At 39.7% G+C, this 14,282-nt stretch overlaps 2 protein-coding genes across 4 annotated transcripts in view; one reads left to right on the top strand and one right to left on the bottom strand.

The window, feature by feature from the left end:
- The first annotated feature begins 1,373 nt into the window (after positions 1–1,373).
- On the top strand, positions 1,374–10,484 carry LOC105205371 (cartilage oligomeric matrix protein). 2 transcript variants are annotated; one of them, XM_011174732.3, is made up of 16 exons: positions 1,374–1,641; positions 2,066–2,239; positions 2,315–2,541; positions 3,338–4,079; positions 4,161–4,322; positions 4,388–4,470; positions 4,742–4,799; positions 5,684–5,897; positions 6,170–6,298; positions 6,581–6,857; positions 6,935–7,087; positions 7,423–7,795; positions 8,094–8,447; positions 8,663–8,890; positions 9,030–9,542; positions 9,804–10,484. In XM_011174732.3, the coding sequence occupies exons 1-16, from the start codon at positions 1,566–1,568 to the stop codon at positions 9,923–9,925; spliced, it is 3,885 nt and encodes a 1,294-aa protein (XP_011173034.2). In that variant the 5' UTR covers positions 1,374–1,565; the 3' UTR covers positions 9,926–10,484. The 2 variants fall into 2 exon arrangements, with proteins under 2 accessions (XP_011173034.2, XP_011173027.2); XM_011174725.3 differs by having other exon boundaries at positions 3,338–4,322.
- Positions 10,485–10,668: 184 nt separating this feature from the next.
- Positions 10,669–14,282, bottom strand: part of LOC105205359 (C-Maf-inducing protein) — a 45,696-nt gene continuing 42,082 nt past the window's right edge. For both annotated transcript variants that reach the window (XM_026139229.2, XM_026139230.2), the window contains exon 10: positions 10,669–13,486. In XM_026139229.2, coding sequence (XP_025995014.1) covers positions 13,362–13,486 — 125 coding nt within the window. In that variant the 3' untranslated portion in view covers positions 10,669–13,361. The remainder of the gene's footprint in view (positions 13,487–14,282) is intronic.

Genomic DNA, 14,282 nt, shown 5'->3' with positions numbered 1-14,282 from the left:
GGATGTGTAGGTGGGACCACTTCCCACACACGCGTAACTGGCACACCACAGCGACATTGTTACATACCTGTTGCAAGGTCCACCGCATCGGAAAGACCCGTCACAGAAATTCTCTTCGAGATTGGAGCGATATTTTTACCTGTAAAAAAAAATTAATACACTAATAAGAAATCGGAGTTACGAACGCATAAAAACTGCTATCTTCGTATAAGATTTCCTTGTTGTAATATTTGTTTATTTTATAGTACGGATAGTAAAGTACGAATCAAAGTTTTTTGATACAAAATCGAGAATCGAATTGAATAAAATAGAATCGTTGAAATATAACTCTTAATTAACAGCATAATTATTGTTAAATTACATTTTAATATATAGATAATAAATACAGATTTCTACGTAAGAAAAATAATTTAAATTATATGATTAATATTATAAGTCATTTTAAATATGATTTTATAATTCTATAAATTGTCAATATGTGATTTATATTCGAACGTCTTCCAAAATTTTCGAAAAATTTGGATTTACATCGTAGAGTATTAAAGTCGAATCGAATCAAATGAGATTCGATTCGCATTCAAATAATTTGCATATATCTAGTCTGTGAGTATTATCACGATGTGGTGACAGTTTTATAGACATAAGTACTACAAAAAAAGAACACGGAATACTAATGTGCGAATGAATGTATCGCATATTAATTGATTTCACCGAGAAGTTCCTCGTGTCACCGTAGAAGGAAGCGTTTAATTTATATTAGCGCCGGCTCTGACGCGCCTTTCCGCTATGACTATTTCATATCGTTAAAAACAGCTCGTGGGCGGGTGCACACAATAGTATCGGTGTAATGTATCGATGATATCAGGACTAATCATTTAGTCAGATCATACGGCAATAATACTGCTTACTCCACTATCCTATTATTATCCATTTCCAATCGCAGAATTGGATAATAAAACGCATCCAATAATGTAAATTTCATCCAAAAATAACATACATTCGAATAAATAATATTTCCAGATAAAATCTTCGCACATAAATTAATTCCTTCGGTCGTCCAATTTAATTATAAATTATATGCGCTTATAAAGATTTTATGTGCAAGCTTTGTTTATTCTTATCTTTCCATTTCCATCGACTGTTTTTAAGATTAATTTTACATGGCAGAGAGTCTATCGCGCTTGCACTATCTTTTTAGAAATATAATTACAATTTGTAATCTGTTTAAAATAATAAAATAATAATAAATAAACGATTTATCTTAATTCATCAGTGCTTTCTCTCTGCTCGCCGTGTATCAGACGCAGGTAGCAGGCACAAAATCTCGTTTGTAAGCCGCATTCGTGGGCGACGTATAAAGTCGCGGACAGTCCGTATCCACGCTCCAGTCGGCGGCCGTGCCTACTGCATCCGCGCGCGTGCCGTCGTATCCGTCAGAGTCTATCTCATCGCGGTTCCGAGACGAGAGAGTGGCACCGAGGAAAAATCCACGCAAGGGAATTCTTTTTCGGGAACCGCGAACGAGTACCGAATACTCGCGCGGAGTGCACCGGGGTCGCATCAGGATGCGGGTCCCGATTGTGCTGATCCTCGGGCTGCTGGCTGTCTGTGCCGTCAACAGCAGCGTCATACCCGACCAAGGTAAGAATTTTGATTACGTTAGGAAAACGATAAATATTTATAGGATGCAGTTTCATATTGATGAAGCCTTGGCGAAACTTTGCATTGATCACACTTCCAATTCGCGCGTTCTCTTTTCGTGAAAATAAAATATTTTTTCCGCTATTTTCTCCGCATTTCTTAGACTGCACTGTCGAAGACCATTCCCGGTGCGGTGCAACAAGAAACCCGGTAGTAACGTGACATCGGTGACCGATACCGACTTCTTCACGGTCACTCAACTCTTGTATTCTGTCGTAGGATTCTTTTTTTATTTTATTTTTTTTTTTTAATGTATTGAATAACGTATTAAATAAACAGCAACCTCCTGTTATTAAATAAATGAGCGATTTATTTGACTTGGAATTATTTTTCTTTTTCTTTTTATCCTGTCGCCTTACGACAGCTCTAACTGCGAGCCTACAGGACGCATGGTACAACGATGAATTCGTTATCGCGTTATCCAACATCAAGGACAAGAAAAAGCACACCGGTGGTTCGATCGAGACCCTGATGGCCGTGAAATATCACGACACGAAAACAAAACTGGTGCTCTTGATCGATCGACGAACGAAGCGCGGTAAGCCAACAGATTTGCTTAAATTGCGAATTTCTATGTTAAAATTATTCCCAACGTTAACGTTCGTCGTTCCAGTTATACTTGAGAGTCTCGATGACTCTGGTCGACGCAGTGCCTCGCACATCAACGTGGACAGTCTGGCGGTGAACACTCCTCTGAAGAGTTTGATTATACTGGTGCATCAGGCGCAGCCTAATCCTCGCGTGGACGTATACGTCGATTGTACTTACGAGGGTTCTATACCGTTTAAGACAACTTTCCGCGACATAGCTGAAATCGAGGACAGTCCGTCCGTGGAAGTAGTAAGTTTTTATTTTCTACAGAATATTCTTCACTACGGCCCAAACTTCAATTTTGGATAATGCGATACGTCATCCTTCACACAGTTTAGTTACGCCAATTAGCGCATTTTGTACGCGCTTGCCGAATAATTAAGAATACATGAACGCAAAACACATTGTTTGAGAAAGCGCTTCTTAAAGTCTAAACATAAAAAGAAATTTCTGCTTGTTGTCTCGTATCTTCAATCTTACACGTTATTATTTTTCGCTGCCGCTTTCTTCGTTCACGATCGTACGGCAGTTTCTTATTTACGTGCTGTTCGCGACGTCCACAAACGTGGGACGACGTCTTTCCAAATATGGTTGACGAGACCTAAGCTAGTTGCTTCTGTTACGTGCACCTGGTTGGCTTACTCAACCCAGACACAACGATCCCTGACCACGCGGATGAATTGAATTCGTTTCAATGAATTATTCGCGCCCTATTTCTGTCACTGACATTATTACATTCCGTCTTGATGCAATGTTACAACTGTACAGTTACTTTCTATTCTCAACGATTCTCGTCAACTTCTATACATATTTCTTTTATTACTAAAATAAAAATTATCTTTTGAATTGTTATATTAATTTTGACAATTTTACAGTATTAAAAGTCTTGTTAATTTTCCTCGACGTTGTATGTTCTCTACAATTTTTTGTAGAATGCTAAATGCAATATACTCTTATCTATTTGATAAACCTGACAATTTATTTAATTATAATTTACACAATTAACAATATTAACCCAAAAGTAAAAACTTTATAATTTTTTTAGTTCATAGAACGAAAATGCCGGGCGAAAGTGTATCAAACTTCTACCATCACCGAGGTGCTAAAGAAAGAGCAATGTCCTGACAATCTAGACGCTATGAAGCAGCCTTCGATATTTAATCCTGAAATCCCGCAAGTACAACCTTACCCCATCGATTCCGCTGAAGAAAATCGAAAGAAGTCTATCGAACGACCTGACGAAACCGACTCAAGTGATGGAACGAACGAGGGATCGAATACATCAGATCGGGATAACGGTCTTCCATCTTCCAATAACACGAAACATCCCTGGGTTCATAAGAAACCTACCGACAAGAAGGATCATCATGGTCACTTGAATAATCGCGATCAATCCAAGAAAGATCGTTTGGATCATCTAAAAGACAAAAACAGACCAGATAAATATAATCCGTATAACTCTTCTAATTCATTTTCTCAACTTGGGAAATCGAATGAAACAGATGATCTTGATTACCCAGATGAATCTCAACCTTCATCATTCACGCCGCACTCTTCACAATCTCCTAAGGGACACCGACCTAAGAGACCAAATCAATCTGGATCCACTAAACGGCCTGATCATTTAATTTCGGGACCCGACAGATCGGATTCATATGGCGCCGATAAATCTGGACGATCGGATGAGACGGATGATCTTGATCCAAACGGATCTCCTCTGCACGGATTCACTTTGCAGCCTTTGACATTTCGCCCCACTAAGAAACCCACTAAACAGGATCAATCAGGTTCAAAACACGATAAATTGGATCAACATGGTCCCGTTGGATCGAATCCGTATGATTCTAAGAAAAATACTTTCCTACCAGACAAGTCTGTTGAATCTCAATCGCCCAAAAAACCAAAGCGACCTGGTCGAAGTCCATCCTCTGGTCCAGATAGATATCCTTATTCGAGTCGGGAATCATTGGATAAATCAAAAAGAGTACCCAGGAGAGGCGACATCGGCATCCAGAGTATCGAAGAGAGAGGTAGGTGAGATAGACAGACGTTACATTAAGTCGTTTAACGTGTTCTCACGGGAAGCGTTTTCCAGACTGCAGCGAGGATCGAATCGTGAAAGCCTTAAATGAATTAATCAACGTTACCAGGCAACTCTGGAGGGAACAGGAACTAAATGTGAGTTAAGCGATCAAGCAGTAAAGCAATTTCTTCATTATATATGAATTGGCATCTTTGAATCTCAAACGCTTAATGCTTTTACGTCGATTTAGTTAAAGTAAATACGAAAAATATTAAAACTTATTTCTTTCGATTATAAAATAAAAATGTTTTTAAATATAAAGATAAAGTTTTATGATTAAATTAATTGGCGGAAAAAATCGTCAACAATTCTTATTCAATTGTAAGAAAAAAATGCGTGAGATTTACAATTCATTTCGTTTTACAGAGGATGGAAACCCAGCATCTTCGTCGTTTGATCGAAAACTGCTCGGCGTGTCGTACCGGTGAGTCGTATTGAACGGACACGTGCTCGAAAAAAAAAATAACAGTTTTTTTAACTTAGAAGTTAGCCAAAATTGCATCGTAATATCAGTTGAATGAATCTTATTAATCTATCTCACGCGCGTCGTCCTTCACACCCTTAAACTTAATCTGTACGTTGTCAGCGGAGATTTATCTATTTATATCCAACGAGTTGTATTAAGCAATCTTACAACGCAATAAATGCCTGTTGTTAGAAAAATTCAATTTTGTTGTGACTTTTGTATTCTTGCGTTGCGCAATCTGTAGCACATACTTGCATTCAGATATTTCTTTCGATATGTGGGCAGTTAGTGGGAGGCTTTCACTTAAGCACTTAAAACACAATATTTGTATTCGCAAAGATCAAACGTCGCTAGTTGCTCCGAGCTAATCATTCTTCGATGACAAATTTATAATTTATATAAAGATCCTGTTGCAGTTAATTATCGAGAACATTTTTTCTTGCTGCCTCTTTCTTTCTCTCCTTCTTTATTTTTCTCTTCTTTCTTTCTTCAGATGTTTTAATATTCTATTTGCTATATCAGCAAAAAATTAAGCTAAAACTAAGATGAACAGCTTTGCAAATGCGTCACTGTTATTTCTATTACAATGTCCTTCTTCCAAGAAGGTGAAGAATGCGCAGGATCCGCGAAGTCGATCTTAAGTCGATCTCAAGTCGATCTCTTTAAGCACACGTATACATGTATGTCATTTGCACGTGCACGTACGACACGCTGGGCCATCACATAATTTTCTGGACCCGCTCGATGGTGCGCACGACGCGTATGGGAGACCGGCTATCGAAAACCCCCCGAAAATTGGCAATTCACTCGTCATTCGAGCCGTGATCCCGGTAATTCCGTAGTGCCAACACCGCCGCCGTCCACGTGCGACCATAACTCCCCGTGCTACCCCGGCGTCGATTGCCGCAACACACCGAGCGGACCCCAGTGCGGCCCTTGTCGTCGCGGTTACACCGGAGACGGACGGACCTGCGCCAAAATCCATGTCATCACCTGCATTCAACGGCCGTGCTACCAGGGGGTGCGGTGCTACGACGACGACGATAGGGGTTACAGGTAAAAAATAGTCACTAAATCTATACATGGAAAGAACGGTTGTACTCAAGCGTCTAAAAGTTTTGCTAGATACAGGTCTAAAAATAGTTTTGTTGGATCGTCAAATTAATTATGATGACCTGACAAAGTTATGTCTGTGTCCAGCTAAAGTTTTAGTCACTTTATTAAAAGCGTTTCTTTTTCTGTGTGACAATATTGTTCAAGTCTTAGAATAAGACTGATAAAATTTTACGAAAGTCACTGTCGCAATTTTAGCACAATTCTGTTTTCAGATGCGGCAGATGTCCAAGCGGATACGTTGGTGACGGCGAAAAATGCGAGAGGATGAGAAACCCCTGCGACCATCACCCCTGTCATCCGGAAGTTAAATGCTACCCCACTCACAGTTCACCGTATTTCAAGTAAACATTTCACGGGTCCTACGTAATTTTTACCGAAATAAATTATCTCTGTATAAAAGCACAGAAGCTTATTTTAAGAGTGACCTGTTTTTCATAATTATGCAATCAACGAACTTGAAAATTCAGTAAAGAAACGATAAAAATTTTCACATTACTCTTTAGCTTCGTAATTATTCTTGAAATTTATATATATAAATATTTTTTTTTATGAGATAGAACGTCATTCGTATATGCGTATCGTGGTGTCTTATGGTTCTTGTCAATCTCAAATGTGTGATTTAGATGCGGCCCATGTCCAGTGGGATACGTCGGTAACGGCACGGTCTGTCTCGACGCGAACGAATGCGAGCTGATGCAACCCTGTCATCCCGGAGTGCGCTGCATTAATCTCCATCCTGGATACAGGTGCGACCGATGTCCGACAGGTTACACGGGACCGATGACGGAAGGTGTCGGTGTCGAGATGGCGAGGCTACAAAAACAGGTCTGCCAGGACATAAACGAGTGCGAGAGCAACAACGGCGGATGCAACCCCTATTCGGAGTGTATCAACACGGAGGTAGGTTCTATCTGCCTTAAACACGTCAGAATTTACTTCGTTCCCCGTGCTTTAAATATGTCACTTTGCTTTCGAAGGGTTCCTATAGATGCGGTCCGTGTAAAAGTGGTTACATCGGCAATCAAACGGCGGGATGTCATATTCAGCATAACGTCTGCCCGGGTATGGTGACGGCCTGTGATGTCAATGCTTACTGCATCGCCATGTATTTCAATGAATATTCATGCAAGGTATATAAGTGTCTTCGTTATGTGTCATCCAATGACGAAAGAGATTTATACAGAATTCTTGGATCTGTGGTTCAGGAATAATTTTATTCAAATAAAAGGCTGCAAAACATCGTAGAGAATGTAGAAATATTAAATACATATATAAGTTTAATAGAATAATTCCAGAAAAGATGAGAAAAATTAGTAAAAAATGATCGTCTTCATTTTAATCTTCTTCAGACTTTTATAATTATATAATAATAACAATTCAAATTAATTTTAATTTGATGAAGTTAATTATCAAATTATTTATTTTACTGATTAAAAAATAATTCATTTAATCGTATTTTTTGCAGTGTCGTGTCGGTTGGACAGGAAACGGACATTTCTGCGGTCCCGATAGCGACAGCGATGGCATCCCCGACAGGAGCCTTCACTGCCACGACCGTCGTTGTCGCGCCGACAATTGTCCAACGGTACCGAACAGCGGCCAGGAAGACGCTGACGAGGACGGGATCGGCGACGCTTGCGACGATGACGCCGACAACGACGGCGTATTAAATCTGATCGACAATTGCCTACTTACTTATAATCCGAACCAGCAAGACAGTGACAACGACAAGATCGGTGACGCCTGCGACAATTGCCCGTTGAACTGGAATCCGCACCAGGAGGACTACGACGATGACGGCGAGGGCGACGCGTGCGATGACGATCTGGATAATGATGGTAAATTTTTAAAAAGAGTTCCGGATTTTAAATGCCAATTAAAAAAATAATAAGGAGAAATAAAAAGTCGCGTTTCTTAATTATTTTACGTTAGAGATCGATTAATTAAAATTATCGATATGCAAATATTATCGTTAATAATGGGATATCCAGATTAAATGTCAATTAAAAAGAAATAATGAGAAGAATAAAATCTAATAAAAAGCAGTGTTCCAAATATTTCTTTGTTATTTTAGAAAAATACTAATTGAATCTATTGATAGTCAAATGATGTCGCTGATAAAGAGATATTGTCCAGGTATATACAACAATTACGACAACTGTATCAAGATAAAGAATACGGATCAGCGCGACAGCGACTCGGATGGCATTGGCGACGCCTGCGACAATTGTCCTGCCATTAGCAACCCTGACCAAAGAGATGTCGATGGCGACGGCGTCGGGGATGTTTGCGACACCAACGCGGATCGCGACAGGGACGGTATCCAAGATGACAAGGACAATTGTCCGGATGTACCAAATCCCGGACAGAACGACATAGACCAGGACGGTATCGGCGACGAGTGCGACGACGACCTCGATGGAGATGGTATACCCGACAGGATCGATAACTGTCCTTACGTCTACAACCCAGATCAGAGTGACCTTAATCGTAAGTCTTTAACGGGGCTCTTTTCTGAAAGCGTTTAGATAGTAACATGAACTTTTCTATCATAAGAAGTAAAATTTTACTTTAAAACATGAAGTCGTTAGTCAAAGCTTCCTTGATTTTAAACATCGTTTTCTTGTGAAAGATAAATTATTATTGTTGTAGAAAAGGAGAAGTTATTAAAAAAGAACGTATACTTTCATGTTTTGTGCTCGTAGACGATGGCATTGGCGACGCATGCTGGAACGACAATGACAACGACACGATCACCAACCCCCACGACAACTGTCCTAATAACAGTAAAATATGGGCGACGGATTTCCGTAATTACATTACAATCGCTCTTGATCCACATGGTACCTCGCAGCAGGATCCTGTATGGAAAATTCATAATCAAGGTGCAGAGATCCAACAGCTTCTTAACAGCGATCCTGGCCTCGCAATAGGTAAAAATTCCAAGCCCCTTCAATAATTTTCTACAATGTGTTTAAATTCAACAGACATGAAAAGTAATTGTTAATTAATTTTACAAGGGAGTATCATCGCATTTTGACTAGACCTTTTTTTATCGTTTTCACTGTCTAGGACCGCACAAGATGACCAACGTCAATTTCGAAGGAACCTTCTACATCGATAATCACGACGACGATGACGATTTCGTAGGCTTCGTCTTCTCCTATCAGGATAATCGACATTTCTATGTTGTTTACTGGAAGAAGGGTGAACAGGTCTATTGGGAACCATCTCCATTCCGCGCCGAAGCCGAACCCGGAATTGTATTGAAGCTCGTCCAGTCCGACACCGGACCGGGCGAGATGCTCCGAAATAGCCTCTGGCACAAGGAAGACACACCCAATCAAGTGAGAGTCCTATGGAGAGACCCGAAGAAAATGGGCTGGCAGCCAAGGGTGTCGTACAGATGGCATCTATTACACAGGCCTGAGATCGGCCTGATCAGATTCTGGCTGTATCAGGGCACGCAAATGATAACCGACTCTGGAAACATATTCGACTCGACCCTGCAAGGTGGTCAACTAGGTGTCTACTGCTTCTCGCAAGAGATGATCACCTGGTCGGATTTAATGTACAAGTGCGCAGGTAAAACAAACAATCCTAATAGCAATTTTTACAAAGTGCAGACTTAATGAATTATTAGAGACGCTATTACTCCTATTGAATTATTACTATATTATAGTTTAATTAAGAGATATGATATGGTTACTTTAATAAATGTAATAGAAGTGTATGAAAATTTAACGAAATAATTTGCACGGTAATTGAGAGCAAGATGTTTTTAAGCTAAAAAAACTACAATTGTGACGTTTAAAGGACGTTTGATGGATTAACGTTCTTTTTCAGATACCGTGCCTAAAACTGTGTGGGATGAATTACCTGATAATCTGAAGAGAAAAGTTCAGGCGGAGATTGCTAGCAACTATCAACAGCAAATAATACAACAGAGAATGAATTATGAATTCTAAAACAGGCTTGGTGAATTATTTTTTCGTGACAGCGAGTAAAGAGGTCCAATCTCCATAATTTTAAAAGTCTCCATAATTTTAAAATAATCGAGGAGCCACAAGCGAATTAATCTATTATAATAAGACGTCAAAACAGCGCATTATTGTCGCATTTGAATAAACTTAATTTGCATAAATTTAAAATTTTATGATAAAATATTGTATATTTTATATATATATATATAAATGTTTTATGTAACAAAAATATTTAATATTTCACAAAATGATATATTTCTCCTATTTAATCCATTAATCAATTTTTATTGTATTTAAAAAAATTATATTATCTCAATTGCAGTGTCACTATAAATGAAACGTACTTACCTTGTGCGGACGTAGAAAATAACACAGAGTCACGATGTATTGATTAACATGTATGTACGTTAACTATAGTCTGAGATGTATGAAATCATAATGATTTTAATAATTGCATTTATTTGTATCTCTCTAAGGTGCAATTTCAATGAAAAATTATTTTTTGTATTTAATAGAGGAAAAATAAAGATAATAATCGTTAATACTTACTTTGCACCATTCATCATTTTAATCGCTTCACTCCAACGTCAGCATCAAAATAATATAATAGTAAGTTTGACGAATATTAATCTACATTTTACATTCTTAGAAAGAATAATTAGTCATTCAAGTGGAATGACTAATAAGGAATGGAATTGTCGGAATAAAAGGCAAGCGATATGCAGACGTCAATGTTCTTCGATTAAACAGTTTATTCGTACGAAAATGTCAAAGAAAGATACCATTATTAATAATTTAACGCTGAATCATCCGATCGTTCTCGTAACACGTCTAACAGAGTATGTTTTACAGATTTTCACCGACAAAACGGCAAACGGCTAGAATTACATGCGAAGGGAGAAACGATTTAAGAACAAAACTTAAAAAGAGAAACTTTTACAGCTTTTGGCGAGTCGCGCGAAAGCCAAATACCGGCGCGAGATCCGTGGATCTCGCTGAGACGTGAGAGACAACGGAAGGCGTGACAGGAAAAGGATGTGAGGTATTGAATTCGAATTTTTGTCTGCTTCGCTCACAGACGCGTGTGACGCTGAAGAATTAACTCGAGTAATTAATTCGTGGCTCCCTAAGTTAATGATCCTTATTTAAATTGACGTAAACAGTCTTCTTACAATGCTTGTTCCCTTGCGGCATTTACAATAACGAGATGAGAATTTTTTTTTGTTGCGAAACTGTCGGTCGCCATCGCCACGACTCCCGTGACGGCCAAATCCTGCCCACTCTTCGAGGGGCACCCACTCTTTCTCTCTCTCTCTCTCTCTCTCTCGTTTGCCGACGCTTCTAAACTCGAGGTATCGTCTATCCCTTTAAACGCGTGTTGACGCTAGTACGAGTTGGATCGTGCGACATACATGTAGTAATATTATCGTAATATATAAATACGAGAAGATGTCTAGCTAGAGAATAAATTATTAAAATCTATCTAATAAATCGAAGGAGAAAGGGAAGAGGGAGACGATTCCTTAACTACCTATCTATTTACATTAGGGAACGAAATGCACGTGTGCGAGCCCGCGTCGCTCCGCGGCTCCGGAAGCTTCGTATAAACGCGAAACGCGGGGGCTTTCCGATCTCGCGACAGAACGTGGGACCCTCTGACGAAGCTTCGCTCCCTCGTTTTGTTAGAGTAAAATCGCGCTCGCTGCGACGCGATGCGTTGTGGCAGTGGTCGCTCAGAACTCGCTGATTAAGGCAGTTGGGCACGCCTCGAACGAAAAAGGGGCAAATCCAGGGATAATGGTGTTCCCCCCGACGAAAAGGACACTTCACGCACAGAGGGATGGATCGATTGGCGGCTGCGGTCCAGCAACGCGCTGACACACGATTGGGCACAGTCTTTGTTTCGCGTTGGAGATCGCGGAGGATCGTCGCGATCATCGTCATTTATATCATCTGTCACGCTGGTTATCCGATTAGCTAAGACTCTTTCAATCATGACGCCGATTCTCTATCTATTGAATAATGATTTGCGTGAAGCGTTCAACAATTTTTTTTTCTCGTCTGTAAAACCACGAGAAGCCAGGAGAGGACTCTCATTATGCGAAGCTATGTGTATATTCGCCAGAAATAAATATTTGATTTCTTTTTACTGGCGTCGCACTTCCATTAGCAGATGAGAGTCTTCTCGCGACGCGGCGGATCGTAACGATTTTTCAACTTTATCGGCGCGAATGATGAATTCGAATAAACTCGAAACTAAAAATCGAATGACGATATTTGTAATCTCCGTCAAAAACAACATCGTTAAGAGATAACACGCGCGTGTTACAAGTAAGACAATCCCAGGGCTGGGATGGGAGGAAGAAGATGCATTCTAACGCACTTTTAACGGCGTAAAAACGAACAAAAAAAAACAACTCTTTTTCCTAGAACTAGAAAATGGATGGAGGAAGGACTCGCTGAAACTATTGTTTAAGTATTGACGCTCGACGAAGCCGGCCTTCAGAGTCGCGTAAAAACGATCGTTAAACGCGATCGTTAACGGTCGTTTTCGATCAGAGTCGTCAAGGCAGGCGCGCTATTGCAAATATCGCGTCTACGCAAATGTTCCCTTCGCCAACCCGAGGTGGACGACTTTGTCGCGCAAACAACTCTCTAACGATCGCTACTCTTCGACGCGATCGTTACACGTGTGCCACCTCGCGCATTTCTCGAACGGATTCTATTCTAATACCCGAGAGACGTCTCATCGTCGCTCGTCGATATTTATTCAAACGAATGCGCGCGTCTTTCCTGGAAACTGACGTCTGCGTTCGCGGTGCTGGAATGTTCCTGAAAAGTATGGTTCCCCGTCGACGACGATGCGCAGAGGGACGCTTTTAAAATAATTCGCCGGGTGTGCCATCGAGCCGCCTGGCACGAGTCTTCGGAAGAAAGTCTTGATCTAGGGTGTCTCGTAAATAATATCAATTGGAAAATGGAAGATACATTTAATGGACACGCGAATGTATTGATACCATCGATTTATCGCCCTTCGGAAAGCTATGAATCGTCGATTAAGCCGGAAGAAGCGAGATACGTCGGATGCGTAAAAACGCGATAAAAGGCTCTTCGCTCATCCTACACGGTGCTTAACACAGAAGACTTCGTTTCTTTTCCCCTAGGAAGAGTTTCATCGACAAAGGTTCATAATTTTCAATGATCGTTATGCTGATCGCAAACGTCGCGTAGCAAATCGAAGCTAATGAACGAATTCACCGCGCCCAATGCACGATATTGAATGCACCGAGAATACGAACGTCACCTCGTGACGCGTCTTGAATTTTCTTCCAAACGACCGAGCACCTCAGCATTGCCTCTTCGTTTTCACGTCACGACGATCGCTGCTGCCGATGGGCGAGGTGCTGGACGTGACATCGGGTCACCAGGCCTCCGTGTATCGAACGTCAAATTCTTGCAAGGCCGGCAGTCGCTTCTTCAACGACTCAAACGTCTGAGCTGACAGCTTCGTGCTATTTAGGTTCAATTTTCTTAGGCTGGTTAATGCTGCAACAGAGCGATAACACTTTTTTCGAGCGACAAGAATATAAGCCAATCGCATCAATTAAGCCAAAACTTGAAAATAGAAATTAAATACGTTGAATTATGTTTCTGTTGTTTAACTCGCTTGCGATACAGTAATTCTAATAATTTTCTATAAATTTTTAGACATTTTTAAAAATATATTAATATATATTAAATACAATTAAATAGTTTCCCACGTTTTATACTTTAAGATTAATTTTCAGGTTCTACATTGTAAAAAAATTTTCTCAAAATTACTCATTGTAATAGGTCAACAGGCGCGGTCGCGATTCGGGGCCGAGACAACGCGTTAGCGTTGTATAAAATTACTAAATAGTTGTAAATTTCCACGCATTTAAATGTGCAATATACAGGGGGGATAAGATTAATTTTGTAATTAAACAGATTGCAGAAGTAAATTTACAGTGTATTTAAAATTATAAAAATGATAAGGTCAATAGATTTTGCAATTGTATTACATATTATAAATTCAAATATCAAATGTCTCTCTATCAAACATGTTGTAAACAATAGAATGACTACTTACTGCAGTGCCTACACATAGTGATGTTAAGTAGACAGAGTTTTCGCGTATGCACAGTGAACGTTAATCGCATTATATTTTACAGCGATACATAAAATATTGTACTACGTAATGTTATAAAAATTTAGATAATTACATATAATATTTAAATAGCCTGTTATATACGTAATTTTCTGCATAAAATAAGATATATTTACTCAATAAAAGCAAATCTATATATTTTTGGTAGAATCA

The sequence above is a fragment of the Solenopsis invicta genome, chromosome 3, assembly GCF_016802725.1.
Source record: "Solenopsis invicta isolate M01_SB chromosome 3, UNIL_Sinv_3.0, whole genome shotgun sequence".
In the NCBI taxonomy this organism is placed as follows: domain Eukaryota; kingdom Metazoa; phylum Arthropoda; class Insecta; order Hymenoptera; family Formicidae; genus Solenopsis; species Solenopsis invicta.
The sequence above is the reverse complement of the archived record's forward strand: the minus strand, read 5'-3'. Positions and strand labels throughout refer to the sequence as shown.